The 22,857-nt window shown below is 37.1% G+C and overlaps 1 protein-coding gene across 1 annotated transcript; it reads right to left on the bottom strand.

The window, feature by feature from the left end:
- Nucleotides 1–339: 339 nt before the first annotated feature.
- On the bottom strand, nt 340–14,125 carry LOC129236746 (uncharacterized). The gene is made up of 5 exons (XM_054870937.1): nt 13,850–14,125; nt 13,187–13,786; nt 5,298–6,040; nt 2,087–2,226; nt 340–563 (listed from the first exon to the last, which is right to left on the bottom strand). Exons 2-5 carry the CDS (start codon nt 13,572–13,574, stop codon nt 407–409), a joined length of 1,428 nt encoding a protein of 475 aa, XP_054726912.1. The 5' UTR covers nt 13,575–13,786; nt 13,850–14,125; the 3' UTR covers nt 340–406.
- Between the last annotated feature and the right edge of the window lie 8,732 nt (nt 14,126–22,857).

Here is a 22,857-nt window from a genome sequence, read left to right as displayed (position 1 = left end):
CATTGGGCATTCTTATGATGTGGCCAATCCATCTAATCTATCAACGTCAAGTACGTTCAGATACTTCAAAATGCAATGCTGCCTTATGCAGAAAAGAATTTGTCGGTGATTTGGAAATTTCAACAAGACAATCATGCGAAATACACTTCTCGTATGGCCAATAATTAATGAATATCTCCTTATGGTTGCCTCATAAAAAAGCCTTTCATAAAAAAACATCTGTCGTTTTGAGGCGGCTTGAGAATGTACGTTCCTCCATTTGTGGAAAAACAAAAAGACGAAAAGCACAAATATCCAAAAAAAGAGATACACAAAAGTTTTGTCTTGCTTGCTTTTTTTGTTTATTTTTCGTTTTGCTGTATAATATTCAAATTATTTATAACCTCTTTATCTTTTAAATCAAATTTCAGGGCCCTTTTCTTTCAACTCTTGTGTTCTTATTCGTCCTCTTCACTTCACTTCCCTCCTCTGACTCTTCACTTCCCTCCTCTGACTCTGCCCTTGCCGCGATTTCACGAAGGATTTCCATGTCAACTTCCTTCTCTGCGGCTACCTTACCCATGCTAATTATATAAGAAAAGGATAATACAAAATTATTACACTGTGCGACAGTGATATTATACTTTTATGGAGACCTAGCACAACTTGTAGGTATAGTAAAACTAAGAAAAATGGTATAGGAGAAGTTTCCAATACACCCCCCGAACTAAAAAAAATTAGAAATCGGATGGAAATTGGCGAAGTTAGGAGTGATTGTTCACATCAACCTACTGGAAGACGGTTTTTTGACCATAAGATAAGATTTTGGGGATGTATTAAAAATTTCGCCTATACCATTTTCTTAAGTTTTCCTATATCGACAAGTTGTGCTAGGTCTCCATAAAAGTATATTCCGTTTTTTTTTTTGTTACACAGTGTTATTTATCTAAATATGCAGGGCCCAGCACTGGAAGTGTAACCAATTAAAAGGGCCATAAATTTAGTTTGGAAAATTAATTTTATTCTATTCAAAGTAAAAAATGTGTGTTGCTCGACCACCTTTTGCCTTGACTATGGCCTTGAGACTCTCCAGAAACGAATCCCAAGCTGCCCGACCCACTCGCGGGCAATGGCTTTTTTCAGCGCCTTCAGACTGGTGAAATCTTTTAGATCGGACCTTGCTCTTCAAAATGCCCTAATGGGAATAATTCATCGGATTGGCGTCTGGTGAATTTGAGAGCCATTGTGTGTACGTTATGAAGTTCGGAACGTAGTTTGTTAGCCATTCTTGGTTCAATCGAGCTTTGTGAGACCGTGCCGACTCCTGAAGAAACGTCCATGATTTTCAAAGCAACCTCCAGAATACTTTCCCAATAATATTTCGCATTTACCTTGACGCCAGGGGCGATGAAAACGATTGGAGAGCCCTCATCTGCGATTACAGTGGCGAAACCATTACCTGTGGCGGATGCTGCCTGCTGGTGGCCAAGCGACCCATAAACCCTATTGTTTTGGGAGTTTAAGAATTGATCAATTTGAAAAATTTTCTTGTCGGAAAACACAAGCGAAGCAACTCCTTCGCTCTCTCAAGTCTGACTTGTTGCTACTTTGGTGTGAGAGCATGCGCCTTTTGGATCTTGTAAGGCTTGACTTTGAGATAATTTTTCAGTATGCGGCGGGTGCTACGGTCGGATATTTTCAGTTCTTTCGCCATTTGATTGGCACTACGTCGGGGATTTCGCTCAAGTCGCTTCTGCACTTTTTGAACCATTTCACGTAACGCTACAGTCTTTTGATGACCACCTCCATGACGTTTCACGGTGCTACCAGTGCCATTGTAACGTGTAATGGTGCGATAAATAAAAACTTTATTTAATTTAAGGAGCTAGAGCTCATGAATAATCGCTTCCGTTTGAAATCCATTACTGAATTTCTTGTTTCGCGTTTACTCTCGGCAAAATGCTTCCACACGCTTGTAAACAATACTCTGGACTGTCATTTAGCCAACTAACAGACAGTTGATGCCCATCAGCTACGCGAGCGGTCTGAAGTTGGTTACACTTCGAGTGCCGGACCCTATACAAGCACATATTTTGCAACTACTCACTTTATAAATTTCCACGCGAACTTTGGACATATACTTATTCCTTCCTCTATATTTGACAAATGCGATTCTTTTACAACAAAATTTTTGCATCTTATGATCTTAATTCTTATATGCAAAACTGGTGTCCGAATACACAAACCCTGGAAATAGCAATAAGTTAATTAATAAGTCCATATTCACATATACATATACACTCCGCGAAATTCAATTAAAAGCACCTTGTTTTTCCTGAAGTAGTTTAAATAAAAACCCTAAAAAACATAGTTTGTTTACAATCTGTAGCGAGTTTCATTAGGAGTTCAAAAAATAAAAAATAAAATTTACACACAATGAGAACTTGAAATACTATTTCTTTTGTAAACACAACCAAATTTAATAGGAAATTCGATTAAAGGCACTGCTTCCACAACAAAGAAATTATTCAGAAAAACATGCCAAATATTGGTTACATAAAATGAATAGAAAGTCCAGTCCTTAGTTTTATTTATCCCTTCAAAGGTCCGTTTTGGCATCGAAGCAAGGACATTTTGATAGTACGAAAGTGGAATTCGCGACTATTCCCTCATAACCACTTTGCATACCTTATTAAAGAACTGAAGCTTAAACCTTCCAGTGTATTCTCGACGATGAATAATCCTCCACATGTCCTCGATCGGATTTAAGTTCGGGGACCGTGATTTTCACTCAAATACTTGAATCTGTTTCTCCTCAAGCCAACTTCGGCTGCCACGTGAGACAAATATGTCTGTGTTAGTCAGCTAAAATGAGGCATTACATCCTCTTTAAATTTAATCAAGACTTTGTTCTATAAAATTATGTAGCCATCTGAGTTCATTATCATCATCACCCATTAGCAATACAGCTCGCGGTGAGCTATAGCTTCCTCAACGATCCTCTCCCATTTAACTCGTCAAAGACTACCTTATTCCAGTTTTTTGTTTTATTTTAAGCTTCCTAAAGCCTTCAGTTAGGTTTTATAGTCATGTCAGCTTAGTTCTCCCTTCTCATTTTGTGAGGATTGAATTGTAATGAATCATTTTTTCTGTGGTCGCGACCAAAGAGCCACTTCAAAAGTTTCGCTTGGTGAAAGAATACTCAAGGCTTTTCAAACGATATTTCTAATAATTTAAACAAGTCGGATCATCGACATTGAATGGTTTTCGTCCGAAAATAACACATTTTTCTCCTCATCGGTCCACGACATGTCCTGTTTTGCAAATTCTAGCTCGCCACGTTTGTATGGCTCCGTCAGAGTTGGTTTTGACTCAAGTTTTTCCAAAATAATCGATTACCTGCAGCTGAAATTGTTTGCACACTGGTAAGTTTAAGTCACTTACAAGTATTGATACTGCTCTAGGCTGTCGAAGAAAGTAGAACCCAGTGACCTTAATCGTCGAGTCTTAATGGCAGAAAGATTGTCTGCGAGATCGATACCATCAATTGAGAAGTTTTACGTATTTCCTGCGTTTATACACATGACTTTGGTTTTCTGGATACTGATCTTCAGACCGGATTTCTCAGTTGCTTCTCGCACTGTTTGAATCTTCGCCGTCATATCAAGATAGTTGTGGGACAGAAGACAGATGTCATTTGCATAGTTAAGATCTGCTAGGCACCCTTGCCCCTGGTAATACCGCCTCCAGATGAAGAGGCGTTTTTCATGGCAACGTCCAAAACGATGTACGATGTCCGTGCCGTACACCTGCTAATATTTTGTACCAGAAGTTTTTCATATCCGACAGCTTTCGTCCGTGTAAAGTGTGTCGATTAGCTGAATCAGTTGCGATGGGACCCCTCTGCACTCGAGGCCGCACAGTGCGGCCGATTCCCAAAAAGCTGGCCGAAAAGTCGAAAAAAAAAGTTTCTAGATAGAGTTTTTTTGTCTTTGGGTTGGCTACAGTAATGCCTTGAGTAGTGAAAACCGTTCATAGCAACGTCCTATACCCTAAGTATCCTCTGTATTTTCAGTCGCAACGTGGCCTTCGTTTGAGCATCGTATTACTGTCGATGAATAGTGAAAGTTGTACACATTTGAAAGATTTTGTAATGGAGTAAATTGAACAAAACCAAATGGAATCATCTTCGGAAGGTTAGTAAAATACGAGAAATCTTTAGTACATATCAATACCTCGACACAAAATTTTTAGCTGCAGCAATACGTAGATACATTTTTTGCAATTTTTTTATAAAATTTGAGTTTTCAAACTGTATAGTAATACAACGCCGTCATATGCTGCTTTGAAACCTATTAAAGGTTACTCAAAAAAGTAATGGTTACTGAATAAAACAAGATTCAGCTGCTACCACTTGCTACCTTGCGACCCCGAAAACATATAAATTTACATGCATCTTGTGAGGGGGTGGCCAATAGGGGTGGAAGGGGGTGGATTTTCAAAATTTTAAGATCAAATTCGTAATCAGCGACTCCGACAACCCCCGAGTAAGAAATTTTGAATCAATTACTTATTTTTTTGAGTTTTGGCCAGCTGTGGGGCGTTACGAATAGCGCTGTGAAGTAAATTATCGAACGCTTTTTGGAAGAAAGATGAGATAGAGTGGGGTCCTCCACTCCACTTACTTTTAACCGATAACTCGAAGACTGTTGATGTGGTCGAAGCATTAACGGTTCGCTCTGAAGCTCGCCTGTTCCTGTCTGAGTTCTGGTTGCAGCATCGCGGAAAGTCTTCTGTTTATGATTTGTGCGATTATTTTGTTGATCACATTGGGCAAGGTAATGCCCCTCCAGTTCTTACATTTCGTCAGTTGCCTTCCTTAGAGATTTTCACGATCACGCCTTTCAGCAGTCCATGAGGCAAGCGGCATGTTTCCCAGAATTTCGAAATCAATAGGTGGAATAAGCTCGCGCTGACCACGAGATAATTTTTCAACAATTCAGGCGAGATCTTCTCGTGCCTTGTTACTTTTAAGAGACTTTACCGCTCTAACAACTTTGCAAATGCTTGGGCTATCCATTGGAATGTCAGCTCTTTCCTCATTTGCTGTTTTTCTCTTCGATTGATGACTTTTTATGAGAATTTAAGGCGTATTCAATCAGATACTATGTAGTTATATAAAATCTAAATTTTAAACTTACGTATAAACTCAAATGATTTCATGCCCAACTTAAAAATGATGCAGAAAGTAAAGAAATGAAGAAATACCATTACCTTTAAGTGAATTTCACGTAGCGTATAACTTTTTCAGTACTCACTCTGATCATGTCTTCCGTGATTGAGCTGAATCCAAGCGTTAAATGTTTAACCGTTGACGACTTCCTTTTACTTACGATATCATTTGCGTTCGAAATAAAGTTCGCATTTATGCCAGCTGCGCCACCAAAATTTATGACTCTTAATTTTTGACAATTTTCTATAAATTCGAGTGATTCTTCTGGAATTATTGCCTGACGGTCAAAATGTAACTCCTCCAAATTAATCAATTCTTTAAATATATCGAGTGAGACTTTGTGTGGCATAGCCCCGTTCAATTTCAATACCCGCAAGCTTCTCAATTCAGAAATTCCGTTTAGATGAAATTCAGATATATGACTATTATAGAAAGTGAGCTCCTCCAATTGATTTCGTTTGCGCAGTTCATCAAATAGGATTTTGTCGTGGTTGGGAGCGCACGTAATATATAAATCGGGTTTCTCTGCGGATGAGTCACATTCCTGATTAGCAAAATCCCAAATCACAAGCTTCTTTAGTAGGGGTAAAGTGCCAATCAATTGCCAAGATTTGCAGTGATTATATTCAACCACAAGCTCCTCGAGATACTTTAAGTTTTCGACCATTTCAAACGCGTACTTTTCGGAAAATACTCCCGGATCATTGGGAATTACTAGCACTCGTAGTGGATTGTGGTAGGTGATGTGAATCAAATTTTCCGAATCTATGAATTTGTTGGTGTGAATGTGTAGCTCAGTGAGTCGGCAGAGGTCAATCAAATTTCTACCTAAGGAAAAGAAACATAGAAAGGGAATTAAAAGTGAATACTGAAAGTGACTTTGGGTGAGGCAGCTGAGGTTAGGTTAGGCTATAAAGGTTGCCCAGAAAGTGGGCCCACTTGGACGAAGAGTTTCAGTTCATCCTTTGTGATATCATTGCAAAGGAAAAGAGGTGAAAGAAACCCATAGGATGAAAGGAGAGAGAGGAGAGGGGGAAGGGGATGAAGGAGGGGTTTGAGTATTTGTGGCTTACGAACGGTGACTAATTTGCGGTAATGTTAGCCGCTTTATGCTCATATCAAATTTTTGGTATCAAGGCCTGCTACATCAGTAAGCGTAGGAAAGAAGTTAGAACCAAGATGCTTAAATCTTAATCCTGCGAGAGCGGAGCATCTAAAGAGATGATGCTGAGATGATTTGATCTCATTTCCCATACAGCTGATGCGAAATGGACTTGAAATAATTACAAGTCTCACGGCGTACCTCGCGGATAGTGCCCCATGAGGACACACACGAAGTTTGAGAGCTGAGGTTTTGTCATCCTCGGAACATCCCTCGAATGCCTCCGATCCACACGTGACCTCCACAAGGATTTCGTGACCTTACAAGTTTATGGACTTTTCCAGAGTTGACGCGAGGCCAGGAAATAGAGTGCAAGTTAATCTCGATCCTCTCCTTTCACGGGGAAACTACTTCTAAGGTCCCTTGCCTTGCCAGCTCGTCCGCTTCGCAGTTTCCTGTAATGTCGCTATGACCAGGTACCCCTGATTAGCCTTATGTCAAAGAAATCGGATGTAATCGAAAGTGAAACCATTCCCTGACTAATTTCGATTGCACCATAACGGCTACGGAATAAATATGGTGGAGGGGATGAAATAAATGGATGGGGCAGCTAACGTTTGAAACTTTAAGGAAGAAATTTGAAATAACTTCATGTAAGAAACGAATTTATTTTTTGGCTGGGTCATGTTGTGTGAATGGATACAAACACTCCGGCTCTGAAAGTATTCGATGCGATAGCAGCAGAGAAGAGAGGAAAGTCTCCTCTGCGTTGGAAGGATCAGGTGGAGAAGGACTTGGCTTAACTTGATGTGGCCAACTGGCGCCGGTTAAGAAAAGGAATAAGAAGAAATGAATGCATTTTTCACTTCTTTTTCCTTACATTTAATTATGGAACACTACTTCATTCAAATGGTTTCCAACGCTGGCCTTGCATTAGCCGACATCATGCACCCAATTTTCCAGCACAGCAAAGGTGTGTCTTCCATGCTCAACTGCTGAGAAGTGTTGGTTGATGCTTGGCTGTGCGCACTATAAGAGCCCGAGAACGTGTTGCTGTAGAGGTCCACGGCACACGTCTCATAAATTGATGTACAAATTGCACTTCAGTTCTACTGACTTTAGAACGTACTTTTATGGTAAGCATCGACCCGTTTCGTATTACATTTATTTTAGTTGATAGAATTGGGGTTCCCTTGAGAACCTGTGATCTACTCCTGGAAAGATGGGTCTCGCGTCAACTCAGCACTGGGCTAGTGCGCAAACGTGCAAAGTCGGGAGACCCTTCGGGCTACGGTTAGATCGAGGGCGCCCGAGGGAACTGTTAAGGCTAACAAAGCCGCAGCTCTCAAATTTGGTGGGTATCCTTACCGGACGTTATCCGTTAAGAGTCTATGCGGTGGGACTTGGGGTTGCCTCATGTCCGTTCCAAAGATTTGTACATCTGGGCTCTCGCGAACGTAAATTAGCCATTGTCGATGTCGTTGTAAGTGCGTGGTGATCATCCTCTAATTTCAAGTCCCGTTCTTCGTCCCTTCTCCTTTCCCCTGTATGGTATTGCAATGAACGAATTTTGAATATTTGTCCAAGTGAGCCCCTGGCAAGGGCAGCCATTTATCTCAACGTAAACTTTAGTTGGCACATTCGGCAATTCTAGTTTCAAATGCTAGCTTTTCCATTCTTTATGTTTAATCGCATCGATGCGATCAAAGCGCATTTTGTGTGCTCATTATTCAGAGTGGACCATCCAGCGTTGGAACTAAATTTAATTCGTCTATAAATGAAGGGCTGCAGGTATTTCTCCAGTGATTCTTTTACCGCAAACAGCAAACCTCTCCATTGGAATTAGATCACTGATTATGTATGTAATTTACATAAAGAGCGATGGTCCGGTCTGCAAGACTGCAGAACTGCAAAGAGATTTGTGACAAGCCCGAACAGAAAACTGTCGAAATTTCTTCTAAAACGTGGAAGAAAATACGTTCGGTTGATGGTCGGTATTATTACGGGGCACAAACCATGGGGTCAGGATATGACCACCAGTGGAATTACTGAGGACCCGACCTTAATACGATTCGCCTGTCTAGCCTCCACCCGATTACCCTGTCTTGCTTAGAGGAAGCGGATAACATTCAGCATTTTCTCTGTGAGTGTCCTGCATTTGCGAGCACATGAGAAAAGAAACTAAAAAGTTCGACCCAAATTGGGGGACATCAGAATTCGTTTTAGAGGTATGGTTCCTTCGGCAAAGTTTCTTATTTTGATCCCTAGAATATGATTTTCACAGAGCAATGAGCGATTTTTAAATCGAACCGCCCTAATATATATATATATATGTATATATGTTTATAAAGATTATAGCAGCGAATTATTTAAAAAACTAACAGGTTCCATTAAAAAAATCGTCTTTATCCGCACGCTATATATTGAAGAATAAATCTGTAGTTTTAAAAACAAAATCTATGCAAAACACTCGCACTTCCTTTTTTTTTCAAGTTACTTTTTAAAATCTTATTAGACCGGGAATTTCCCAAGAGGTAGCGTTTTACCGCACCACTGCAAGAAGTAAGGAAGCTTGATGCATCTACTTTATATTGGCTGCTCGTACAAGGCGCAACAATCAACTGATTGTCAACTGATTGGACGCTATAATTTTATTTTTTGAGCACCTTGCGTCTGAAAACAGTAAATCACATATTTAATAATTATATCTTTCATATGATTTTTCACTTCCACTAATTTATTTATAATCTACGGCAATTTCATCTCCAATTCACTAAATAAATGTTTACACTCTCATTCGAGTTTATGAACTGAAAATAATCAAACTCAGTGCATGCAATTTGTATAAAGAGTTCTATAATTTTTGCGTAGCAGCCCATAATGTAGCTCTCATATAGAATCATCTCTCAGTGGTTACACATTGTTGTTTTGAACCCAACTCATACTGTTACTACCTCGCTCGCAAATATTCTTCTTTCAAGTTGTGAGAGTGTATTGACTTCTCTATTTTTGTGCCGGTTTATTTCTTAAAATACCTTGTTGATATCGCTTTTATTTCTTCGTCGATTAATGGTATATTGAACGTAGTATGGATGTCATCATTTTTTGTGTACCTGTCGGACATTGTTATTATACGTAAGACTTTTGATTGTTGTCGCTGTACTTTGTTTATGTGAGTTCTTTTTGCAGTTCCCCACACTTGAAGTCCGTAGGTCCAGATTGGTTTAATGACCGCCTTGTATACTAAAAGTTTGTTGGAAATATTGAGCATAGAATTTCTGCCTATTAGCCAATGCAATTGTCGAAATTTTTCCTTTATTTGTTTTATTTTCTTTTTGATATGATCTTTCCAAGTAAGTTTTGAGTCCAGATGGATTCCAAGATATTTTGCAGATGTTTCAATTTGAATATTTTTATTGTTGAGCTTAATCGGCATAGCAGCAATCTGTGTTCTTGTCGTAAATATTACTTGTACAGATTTGTCCTCGTTTACTTTTAAACTCCATTTGTCAAACCACTTCTTTACATTGTTGGTGTACATCTGTAATTTTGTTGTTGCGGTTGAGAGGTTTTTGTCAGATGACAATAAAATTGTAAAAGTTTTCTGCAATTTTACATATAGTCGGAAGTAGGCTTATAGGTCGATATGAAGTTAAAGCTGTTGGGTTTTTACCCGGTTTTCCTAGCGCAATGATTTCTGCGACTTTCCATACTTTTGGGAAGTATTGTAAGCGAAACATTGTATTGGATACGTTTCTAAGAAATAGGTTAGCCTCAATTGGTAAGTGCTTCGCCTGTCAGGATATTATATCCGGGTGCTTTTTTATGTTTAATTCGAGTTTTTATGCATAATATCACTTCTTGTGTGCTTGTTTTTCTTATTTTTGTGATGGTATCAGTATTAACATTACTAATCGGGTCAATTTGTTTATGTTCATCGTTCGATAGGACATTTTCAAAATAATTTCCCAATGTCGCTGCTTTTTCATCATTTGTAAAATCCCATGTGTTGTCATCTTTTCTTAGTGGGGATTGATGCTTTATCTGGTTTTTAAGTTTTTTTGTACATTTCCACAAGGAATAATTTGTGTCATGTGCAGGAGTTAAAGTTTTTAGATATTTTTCCTTATTTTTTATATCACATAAACAAGCCTTCAATTTTTTGTAGGTAAGTTTAACCTCTGTTTGTCTGCAGGAGATCTGGTTGTTTGCCATCTTTTTCTCAATTTTCTTTTTTCTTTGATTTGCTTCTTAATAGAAATGTCATTTGAAGTGTTTTGTGCGCTATATTTTTGCTGCGGTGTGAATCTGAATCCTGCGTCAATAACTATGTCATTAAAATGTATGATGCTACACTCAATGTCAAGTTGTGTTTTCAAAGGTGTATTTAGAATGAGTTGTTGGGAGATGTGTTTTCGATACTCATCCCAGTCAGTCCTCTTTGTAAATATTTGGGGTGTTATCTCTATAGGGTCAATTTTTGATGTATAGTTAAGTATTATCGGCGAGTGGTCAGAAGATAGTTCATAACTTGGTTTAAGCTTCAGTTGATTATGGTTAATATTTTTTGTTATACAGAAGTCGATTAAATCTGGAATTTTTTTAACATCTGTAGGCCAGTAAGTTGGTACACCCGTACTTATAAACCTGCAATTTTTTTATGGATTGCGTTAATTAAATATATACCTTTTTTATTAGTCAACCTTGAACCCCAGTCAGTATGCTTTGCGTTTAACTCTTCTCCAGCAATGAATCTGTTGTCTAATGTCTTAAAGTAATCATCATATTGATCCGTCTTTATCAAGTGTCGTGGTGGACAGTAGATAGAAGATATTGATATGGGTCCATTGTTGTCAACAATTTGTATAGACGTTGCTTGGATGTGAGGTGACACATAGGGCAGTCGTTCAGTATGCTTTATGTTTGTTTTGATGATAATGGCTGTTCCTCCATGAGCTTTTTCGTCGGGATGATTAATTGCATATAATTTATATCCGGGAAAAGTTAAATAACTTTGTCTGTTAAATGTGTTTCTGCAATTAACGCAATATCAATTTTTCTGTCAATTAAAAACCGCTTCAGCTCTAAATATTGCCGATTTAGACAATTTGCATTCCAGATAAGAATTTTTGTGTTATTACTTTCGTCCCTTCGAGTTATTTATTAGCATTGTAATTATGTTCATAATATTAGTCATTTGAGTGATTAAAGTTTTTATCATGTCTTTGAGTTCATCAATATCTTTGTTGTTTTGAGGTTTGATAGTTAGTTCTGGTTCTATTACCTGTGGATTTGATGAGGCTATTGCATCAGCATAACTTATACCTGGTATTAGTGTTGATTTTTATATAATGCAGAAATGCAATCAATACCATTTTTAAGAGTTGGGGCAATTAAGCTACAGAAAATTAGTAATAACACAGGAACAAAAACAAAAAATGCTTTGAGGAAAAAGAAAGGATACTCCTTAAGTTCCAGTTAGAGTTTGCCGTTGATAGCCCGTCAAAACTTAATATGGGGATTCTCTGTGTGAAGCGCGATTGGATAATATCATGAAATACAAAAAAACCTATACTGTTATATGCTGGTGCTGCTTTTGCAAAGATGAAAGATTTACCAGATTTAGCTATGGTGGAAAACGAAATTGTGCGAGCAACTTTGGCTCCTTCACTTACAGAGCCCTCGGCAGCCGATTTCTGCCTGCTCGTTTCACACATATTTACACACTCGGCCAATCGGTCGCTGTATGGATCTATACGGCTATGATAAGACCTATTATCACCTAAGTATCAGTGGCCTGGGTGATTGGACTCCATCTCGTGGGAGTCATGAGGACCTTATAGGGACTACAAGGCTCTGTGGCCATCTGTTGCGTCGGAGCTTTTCCGACTACTTCAGACCCGGCATTAGATATTCTGATTAGTCTACCACCACTTGATGTTTTCATCCAAGGAAAGGCCTTGAAGGCCATCTGCAGGCTGAAACACAATGGGAATTGGTACGGCCCCTGTCCGGCGTTGGACAACAGCGAACAGAGTAGGCATGGACTTCGATCCAACGACCCTCGCCATGCGCCTTGACTCCATGCTATCCAGAGTCGTCCTTGACACGAAGTACAGCGTGGTGCTGCCAAAGGCTCAAGCGGGGTCAAACTCAGAAAATGAACCCGGAAAACAATGTTTTCGCATTTTCACGGATGGCTGCAGGCCGAGCACGGCTCCGGCGGAACCAAGTTGCACTTTGCACTTGAAATGCATGTATCTGTGTTTCAAGCGGAGGTGTAAACATAATAGTAAACATAATATCCTGATGCAGCCATAAAAGCCACCCACAAGCGAGCTTGGCAGGCTGAGAGAGACTGCAGATGGACAAAACTGATGTTTTCAGTGATGTCCGACCGACTGTCGCAGTTCCTCCCGTCACTAAGCAGAAGGGACTGTAGGAGACTGGTTGGACTGAAGACGGGCCACTTTCTATGGGAAAAGCACATGGAAAAGGTGGGCATTTCAAATAGTACACTTTGCCCAGCATGTGGAGAGGAGGATGAGACGGCGGACCACTTTCTGTGCGTCTGCCCTGCCTTTGCACGGATCAGGCTTAACACTGATGTGTTAAGAAGCGACCATCTTGGCTTCTTTGCACCACAAGATCTACTCAGATTTCTTCGGAGGTCGAGAAGATTTAAAGAAACTTAAAAAGGGAACCCGAGTGCAGTACAATGGACTTAATTGTGTCTGAGTGCCGTACTTGCTAGTTTGTCCCGATAAAAATAAATATACATATATGTATACTTATATACTTATGTTAACACTCAATAAACATTATACGTAATATAAATAAATAAATAAAATATTGCTGTATAAAAAAATTACCACGTAGATCGGAATCGCCAATGCACTTTAAAACTTTCAGATTTGGCAAAGGCAAAAGCTCAGCCATATGATCATCAGTGAACCAAAAGAGTCTTGCTTCTTCAATCTCTGGATGAGAGATGCGTAGTTTATTTAAAAATCGTTTAGAACACTTTGATTTCGTTAAAAAAATGCGTTTGACTATTTGCATCGGAAAATCGTCAGTGCCGATTAGGTGACCAAATTTTTCAATTAAATGATCATCAACTTCCCTTGAGTCACAAAGCTTATAGTAGATGTACTCGAATCTTTTACACACATTCACCCAGTGGTAACGATGGAGATTGTAATCCAATCGCTTACAAATGTTCATCAATAATTCGTCAGGCAAGTCGAGTATTGTCACCATTGTTCTTTTTCGTTTTTTATTGTGTTACAAAATGTAAAGCGCAAACAATTTTTTGAATTCACAACTGCTACTATTTTTGTATATATACATATATGTACATATGTATTTATGTTTATAAAGATTATATGTAGCAGCGAATTATTTAAAAAAAACTAACAGGTTCCATTAAAAAAATTCGTCTTTATCCGCACGCTATATATTGAAGAATAAATCTGTAATTTTAAAAACAAAATCTATGCAAAACACTCGCACTTGCACTTTTTTTTTGAAGTTACGTTTTAAAATCTTATTAGGCCGGGAATTTCACAAGAGCTAGCGTTTCACCCCACCACTGCGAGAAGTAAGGAAGTTTGATGCATCTACTTTACATTGGCTGATCGTACAACGCACAACAGGCAACTGATTGGACGCTATAATTTTGTTTTTTGAGCGCCTTGCGTCTGAAAACAGTAAATCACATATTTAATAGTTATATCTTTCATATGATTTTTCACTTCCACTAATTGATTTATAATCTACGGGAATTTCATCTCCAATTCACTAAATAAATGTTAACACTCTCATTCGAGTTTATGAACTGAAAGTAATCAAACCAGTGATGGTAAACGGTTTTTTGAAAAATCCCTACACAGCCCAAAAAAATTCACTACTTTTCCCTACGCTTCAAAAAATTTTCCCTACAAAATTCCCACATATTTTTCTCCTGTGTTTACACTATAATGAGGCACTTGCAACGTCAAAATTGAATTATTTGCTTAAGTTTTGGGCTTGGTGCTATTTTGACACTTTATAAGACACTTTAATAAGAAATTTTATTTCAAAAATATATATAAATACACATATTTATTATATTATAAACTCATATATGAAGAAAACTTCAGCAAAAACACTAAAAATTACACTTTTTCATTAGATTCAGTTCCGTTTAAAACAAGACAAAGTTTCTATTTATTCAGAATCCGGCACGATTACTTTTAAGATTGGGATAAAATGGTCCACCACTTGCAGCGCGACATTATGCTCAGCGAAGAACATGCTAAATCTTATTTCGAAATTTTTGGAACCATTTGGTTTACTTGGCTTTTTCTTAAAAAAAACTGTTTATTTTAGGCGTCCTTTTTATTGTTTTCATATTTTTTTGGTACGTTTTTGCTTCGGCGTGCTTCTGCAAATCAGAATTGCCCCAGTTCAAAACTTTGTCGCACTCAGCGCATTTGCATTTGAATGGATCGTCAGCCACAGCTTTCAACCAGCCACTAAAATTGTCGTCGTCAAGCCACTTGTTATTCAACTTTTGTTTTCGATACTTGAATTTTTCTCCTGGTGTTCCTCCGAAGAGTCAGTCGAAGAGGAGGAGCTCATTTCTGTAAAATATATAAATTTTAAATATAAAAGAAGCTAAAACTAAAAAAAAAAACGCGGGACCCATAATAATTTTCGCGCCAAGAAAAAATCGTGTTAGCGTTAACGAAGAAAAATGGCAATATTGCCGTATTAACGCGGCTTTTTATTTTAAATGAACTTTTTTAATATTTCCCGCTATTGTAAAATTTTTTCTGTCCTATTTGAAAATTCACTACATTTACAGAATTCAAAAAAATCTGTCCTTCTTTTTCGACAAATATCCCTACATGTAGGGAGTTTTCACTACATTTACCATCACTGAATCAAACTCTGTGCTTGCAGTTTGAATAAAGAGTTCTATAATTTTTGCATATCACCGTATGTGAGTGTATAAGTGAGAATGAGAGAATGGGAGCAGCCCAGTGGGAAATTTAAACCAAAATAACTAAATATTGGATTGGAGTAGAAAATTTTTGTGGGAGGAATCGAAATGCATTTTGATATTACATCTATAGCTTCCTTTGAACGACTTGTAACATAAAAGGCATTGCAAGTCGCCAAAGGCATTTTCTAGCATAAAAAAGTTCTCACAGGGCATTGTATTGCATACACTAAGCGTCGCAGACAAATTCGGTGTTTATTCGTTGCTGATTTGCTAACGACTGAACGATGGAGAGTAAGAATACGTGTGATCAATTGATGTATGCCATTGTATGGGATGGACAGAAGGCGAATTTATCAAGGCATATCATTTTGACGTAAGCCAGCTGGGTGAATGCTGTCACCTTAATAAATCCACTTTGGATGGGCAGCACTGTTTTGAACCCAACTCTTACTGTTACTACCCAGTGCTGTATTTTCGAAATTTTCGAAGCGTTTAAAACTTTTTATGGACAATGAAGCCTCATAAATAAATTTATTTTAGTTATAGTTAGATATAATGAATTTTATTGACATTTAATTAAACTAAAGGCTTACAAATTCAGTTTATAAAAAATTGCATTTACATATACAATATTTATTAAAATAGTTAATTTTAAGACCAATAAATTCACATGAATAAAACCCTCGACTTCATATTACTACTGAAATAAAATGGGCGTACAAATAATTTTTATATTAGATTTTATCTAATGACTATTCAAGTAAAAAAAATAAACATTTAAATGGTGATTATTTTATACTGAAAAAGGATATAGCATTCTTAAGATTTTTTGTATTCCCTTAGAATATTATGGGATGGAACCCAATTATTGATTTCGTTTGCAGTCCCCATATCTCTTACTAAAAGTAAGGAGCCCACTGTACCCACATCCAAACAATTTCTTCTAAACGATTTAATACTATTCATTCTTGTAAACACACGCTCAGGGGATGCGCTACTATGTGGAAGGCCTAGGATAGCACCAACAAAATCTTTTAAATTAGGGTACATTAAATCCCCTAAGCTGTTTTTCATGCAAAACATTTATTTCCAGAAACTCTCAAGACCTTCTTCGGACCGATTTTGTAGAATAAGTAACTTCCATTCACTTTCCAAAAGTTCTAGATGTTCATCATTTTCTACAAGATTTGGGAATAAAGTGGTTAACAGCATTAAACTAGAGCCTAAAGAAAGAGGGTTTAGAATTTTCACAGCATTCAGAATTGGGTTTTTAAAATCGATTCTACCTAAAATTTGCTTGCAGAGAATTATATAAAACTGTTTACAATTTTGCTGAATTTCAATAGTTTGTGAATTTGTTAAATTCTGACTTTGTAAAAGACTCTGAGCTTTTTGTCCAAGATAAATACCTTTTAAAGGTTTAAATACACTTAGCTGATCAAAATTATCCACTGTTAACCTTTCAAAATTTAACAGGTTTAAGTCAAAAAAATTACTTAAAATATTTTTGAAATAGAGGGTCAACATTTCCAGAGCTACGTGAAAACGTGGAGTCTCTGACTGAAATTCTAAGTTAATTTTATTGATTTCTTTCAAAATGTGTGCTAAAAAAACAAATAGCATTTATTTGCATCATTCATATTTGTCAGTATGTTATTTGTCATATCATGGTTTTGTTCAAAATTTGTTAAGTGAAAAAAATGAACTAAGGCTTTCCATTGTTCCAATACTCTGGACACGGCATTTTCCATAGACAACCAACGGGTATTAGATACTTTCAAAATTTTATGGTTTTCTAAATTGAAATAATTTTGAAATTTAACGAACTCTTTTTGCCTTTTACTGCTATAATTAAAAAATAGGTATACATCCCTCACAAGATTCTCGATTTTACTTGGAATGGCCTTAGCAGCTTTCGATGAACACAAATGCATAGAGTGGCAGATACATCCAATAACATACAAGTGAGGATTTATATCTTTAAGGAGCCTCTGCACTCCATTTATTTGACCCATCATCATTGAGGCATTGTCAGCTGCAAAGCCAATTAAGTTTGTTTCAAAAATTGTTTTGGAATCACTCTTATCAAGTTCGATTCAACTTAAAAAATGATCTCGAATTTTCCCGTTTTCTTTATCAAAATAGCGAACCACTAGAGCCAAACACTTTGCTGAACTTACATCTGTTGCTTCGTCTATTATAAGAGAGAATTTGTTATTTCTCAAACAATCGCTTATCTTTTCAACAAAATTTTTATGTAGTACATTTGTTACGGTTTCTTTTGCCTTTGTTCTACCACATTTCAGGCCTTTTATTACATTTGTATTGGCTGCAACACTTTTAATTAGTTCTATTAAAGGCGGTATGAGTGTAAACGGTAAATCGTAAATGCACAAAAAAAGTATAATTTTGAATTCAGCTATCTTGATTGCATTTTTGGTAGCATAACACCTTTCTTTAACGTCGCTCAGCTTAATTTGATTTCGCAAAGCTGCTTGCCTTTTGTTATGACTTTCTCCTTCTCCGTGTCTTTTAATATTGGTTATGTTATTGGCAAGGATTTTTTTGCAAATCACGCAGTACGATTTACCTTCTTTAGTATCAAGCCATCTATGTAAAATTTTCCAATGTGGACGGAATTTTTGTTTACAATTTTTGGACACATCTTCGGAGGCTGATCCATCTGATTCGTCAGAAGAGCTGATACTAATATAATATTAGAAATATTAGTTTTCGCAATCAAATTATTAACGACAACTTACACTGATTTACTAGACACTGGAATTGTTGGCTCCTTTCTTATTGCACCATATTGCTTGCCATCTGCTTTGACTAAAAAACGAATGCGTACAATTTAAGATATTTGTATCACACGCACATTTAAACAATGTTTTTTCTTACCGATCCATGATTTTACACCCAAGAAAACGAGAGTTACGATATGCTTTGCTATTAAAATTAAAGCACACTTTTTGAAACGAAAATACAATAATTTGAATGAAAACTTTTGTAAAACTATGAGGCACTTGCTTTCCGAGAAATAAATACTCCAAACCAAATGAAGACAAAACGTAAAATCAGTTGAAGCCACATAGCGGTATTTTTCGAATGTGTTTGTATGTATGCATACAAATGCACAACTTCTAATTAATTGACATTGCCAAGTCAAGCAAACAAAGCGAATAAAATGACAATCAGTCACAATAGTTAATAGGGTTTTCGAGCGATCACCAAATTCATGTTTACCCTATGAGTGGTAATTGATTTGAAATAGAAATATTTATGAATTGGGATATTGAAATAACAAAGTATTTAAAAAGTGAAGTGTTTTTTTGTTGAAACAGGCAAAAAGGGAAGTGTTTTTTTGAACGAGGCAAAAAGTGAAGTATTTTTTCGGAAGAGGAAGTGGTGGAATATTTGGAAAAAAGCGAAGTAAAATCTTCCAAACGAAGTAAAAACAGCAGCACTGTTACTACCTCGCTCGCAAATATTGCTTTTGTTGCTTTTGTTGCATTGCATTCGATCAAGAAGTATGCATCTCAAATTTACTCTCTTCTCTACTCACATCTAAATGCATTAATAAAGTATACTTACAAGCCAAGAATGATAGAAACAAGATTGAGCCCATCAGAGCGTACGTGACGTCACGTTTGCTGAGTTGTGCAGTATTGCCAACCATTTGCTCTTCGCAATAAATTTAGTGCTTTTTTATACCGAAAATGCGACAATTTTTAAGTTTGGTGTTTGTTTCTTTTTGTTTTTAATTTAAGGCTAGCGAAACTTTAGGTTAAAAAAAACTGTATTATTGTACAAAAGAAGTTTAAAAAAGGCCACTCTGAGAAGATTTTAGTGCTAATGAAAATTTTTTTACTCCTATAAAATTTGATAAATTGAAAGTGCAAATTTAATTTTTGGCTCCATTTAAGGCTATGCAAAAATATTAAATGCCCCTCTCTCAACTCTTCTTAAGATTGAAAACCTTTTTACACATTTTAAAAAGCCTTTGAATTTACTGAATGCGAATTGAAACCATAGAGGTGTAATCGTTCCTCCCGGCCATCAATCCTTAGTGGGACATAGGGCATCAATAGATGTATTTATTGTAAAAATAAGCCACAAAATACCAGAAAATACTAAAGAAACTATACTGACATTTTTACGAAAAGAGTACCTTATCTAGTTACAGAACTTCAAATATAGCAAAACAGTCGTTCCCTTAACAAAAGAGTTTCGCTTAAGAAAAAAACTCATAAATTAAATTGTACATAAGCATAACACATTTACTTAAAAAAAACGCACATTCTACAGACAATTTGTCACGCATACAAAGTTCTTTAAGTAACACAATAAAAATTTCGTGTTTTATTTTCTTTAAATGGGCATTTAGTGCGTTTTTATATCCAAAGCTAGGCAACTCTGCAGTAGCGAGAGAGAGATTTGACTGCCGAAAGCAGAAGAACACCAACAACACCGGCAATCGCGGGCAATGCCACCAGATGTTAAAAAAAAGTAAAGCTAAATAAAACTGAGTGAATTATTTAAATAATTATTAAAAAATGTATATTTTACAAAATTATAAACATTACTTTTAATAAGAATAGGCTAGAAAAATGTCATGTGGAATGAACTAAAACTCCGAGACAAAAAATAATAAAAATAACAAAAAAAAAAATGCTAAATCAAGTTACGAAAATGCTAATCTGGCCATACTGGAGCTAAAATCACGTAACTAGTTGTCAAATTCGCTGAGCGCAAAGTAACGGGACCACGATGGGCGCCATCTCATTATTCTTTGCATCATGCTTACAAGCATAGATGACTAAATGTGAAACTCTTTTTCTCGTGAGAGCGCTGAAAAAAGTGCATTTTTTATAACATTTTCCAATATTGCCACACCGGTAGAAACATGAATTGGGTATTTTTGAACCAAAAGTCTGGAATTTTTAGTTTCCACACCACCATGGAGGTTAGTATTTAGTGTACGGTTGCCCAATAGCCTTATATCATTCGTAAACACCTACATATACTAAAAATAAGCACAATCCGTATGAAATATGTACATAAATTTAAAAATCTATATGTAAATGAAATGATTTAAAACTGAAATACAAAAGTAATTTAATAATAATAAAGTAATGAACGCGAAAAACATAAGTTATAATTAAAAACATGACTTATTGCGATTTTTTAATATAACACAGAAATTGGGTAACAAAAACAAAATCTCAAACAACGAACAGAATAAGTTAAAGCAGATTACCTTAAATTTTTGTAAAATATCTCAAACACAAATTCAGTTCCCTTACCTACGCTTTTCAACCATAGAATATATATAAATTATACAAATTTACATAAACCAACACACAGTTTTCAATAATATAACATTATGTACATAAGACTAATTAAAAGTAGAAGTCGAAAAGGATATAACGAGCTTTGGATTCTACAAACTCACTTAAATTCAAATTATTACATTTCAATTGAATTAATTTTAAGGCAAATAATTATAAACATTTCAACACGTCATTTCTCCATTAAGCAAAAACGAACTGTTTTCGTCTGTTATTTTTGGCGCATTTCTTCTGGCAGTCTGCCATTTCGCCTATCAGCTGTTCAAAATCCCATAATGTGTGAGTGCTGCCAAGTTTTGAAACGTCCTCATGGGCGCGCTCTCTCTCAAAATGAATAAGTTTCACATCTAGTTATCTATGCTTACAAGCGTGTGTGTATGGCACCTATGATCGTTCAATAGCGGCTATCACCTATCAAAGAGCTGGTGTTTTGGTTGACTCTGAGAAAATATTGCAAGCTTACAAGTGGCACGTACATATTTTCATGGGAGTTAACTATGGCAGCTTTGAATTTCGGTAATTTGTATATTTATAATGCTGAAATGTTATCAATACCATTTTCAAGAGTTGGGCCAATTAAGCTACAGAAAATTATTAATAACTCAGGAACAAAAAAAAATGATTTGAGGAAAAAGAAAGGATACTCCTTAAGTTCCAGTTAGAGTTTGCAGTTGATAGCCCGTCAAAACTTAATATGGGGATTCTCTGTGTGAAGCGCGATTGTTCAATACCATGAAATACAAAAAACCTATACTGTTATATGCTGGTGCTGCTATTGCAAGGATGAAAGATTTACTAGATTTAGCTATGGTGGAAAACAAAATTGTGCGAGCAACTTCGGCTCCTACTTCACAGGGCCCTCGGCAGCCGATTTCTGCCTGCTCGTTTCCCACATATTTACACACTCGGCCAATCGGTCGCTGTTCAGATGACAACGAATCAACATAAGGGGAGGCTGTGTTGATTTTTTCGTGTATCACCAACACAATCTCAGGTTTTTTGTATACACATCCCCTGCTTTGTCAGTCTACCCTTTCACTATACGACTGCTATTTCAACCCAATAAATTATTAGGTGCGCAACTGGTTGTCAATAGATGCCGCCAGCAGTGTGCGCTAGTCGATTCTGACATAACCTGAACGTCATTAACCAAACTTAGACATATGGTAAACAAACTGCTTCGACCCATTAGTGATTTTGTTTTGGCATCATATACCTTTGGGCTAGTGGAAATGTCTGATTTTGTGCCGAAAAATCGTCATTTGCGGGAAGTGTTGATTTTCCTCTTTCATTCGAAAAAAACGGCGGTTGAAGCGCATCGGGAGCTACAAAAAGTTCATGGAGATGCTGCTTTACGTGACACAACGTGCCGAGATTGCCTCCGTCGCTTTAAAGACGGTGGTTGAACCGTGAGACCGTCCGCGTAAAGGAAGACCATAACCTTCGAGGACGCGGAATTGGAGACATTGCTCAATGAGGATCCGTGTCAAACGCACGAAGAGCTTGCTTCAGTACTAGGAGTTACCAGTCTAGTCCATTTCCATGATTAAGAAACAGGAACTTGGATTCCTTCTGACTTAAACCCAACGCCGTTTTTTCGCCTGTGAACAACTGTTCCAGCGGCAAAAAAAGGAAGGGTATTCTTCATCGCATCGTTACGGGTGATGAAAAATGGATTCATTACAGCAATTCAAAGAAAAGAACGTCATGGGGACTACCCGGTCATGCTTCTACGTCGTCGACTCGGCCGAATATTCACGCTACGAAGTTGGGACCAAGTTGGTGTTTTTTATTATGAACTGTTAAAACCAAGCGAAACCATCACTGGGAATCGGAATCGACTTCAATTGATGCGATTGAGCCGAGCACTGCACGAGAAGCTGCCACACTACGTGGAGAGGCATGAAAAAGTGATTCTACAGCATGACAACGTTCGGCCTCACGTTGCCAAATCCGTTAAAACCTACCTGGAAATACTGAAATGGGAAATCCTACCCCACTCTCCATAGTCTCCAGATATTGCGCCATCCGATTATCACCTGTTCCGATCGATGGCACATGGTCTAGCTGACCAGCAGTTCCATTCGTGTGAAGGCATCAAAAAATGGCTTGATCCGTGGATAGCCTCAAAAGATGAACAGTTTTACCGTGACGGTATACGAGATCTTCCAGAAAGATGGGAAAAAGTAGTAGCCAGCGATGG

This window comes from Anastrepha obliqua, chromosome 2, assembly GCF_027943255.1.
Source record: "Anastrepha obliqua isolate idAnaObli1 chromosome 2, idAnaObli1_1.0, whole genome shotgun sequence".
In the NCBI taxonomy this organism is placed as follows: Eukaryota; Metazoa; Arthropoda; class Insecta; order Diptera; family Tephritidae; genus Anastrepha; species Anastrepha obliqua.
The sequence above is the reverse complement of the archived record's forward strand: the minus strand, read 5'-3'. Positions and strand labels throughout refer to the sequence as shown.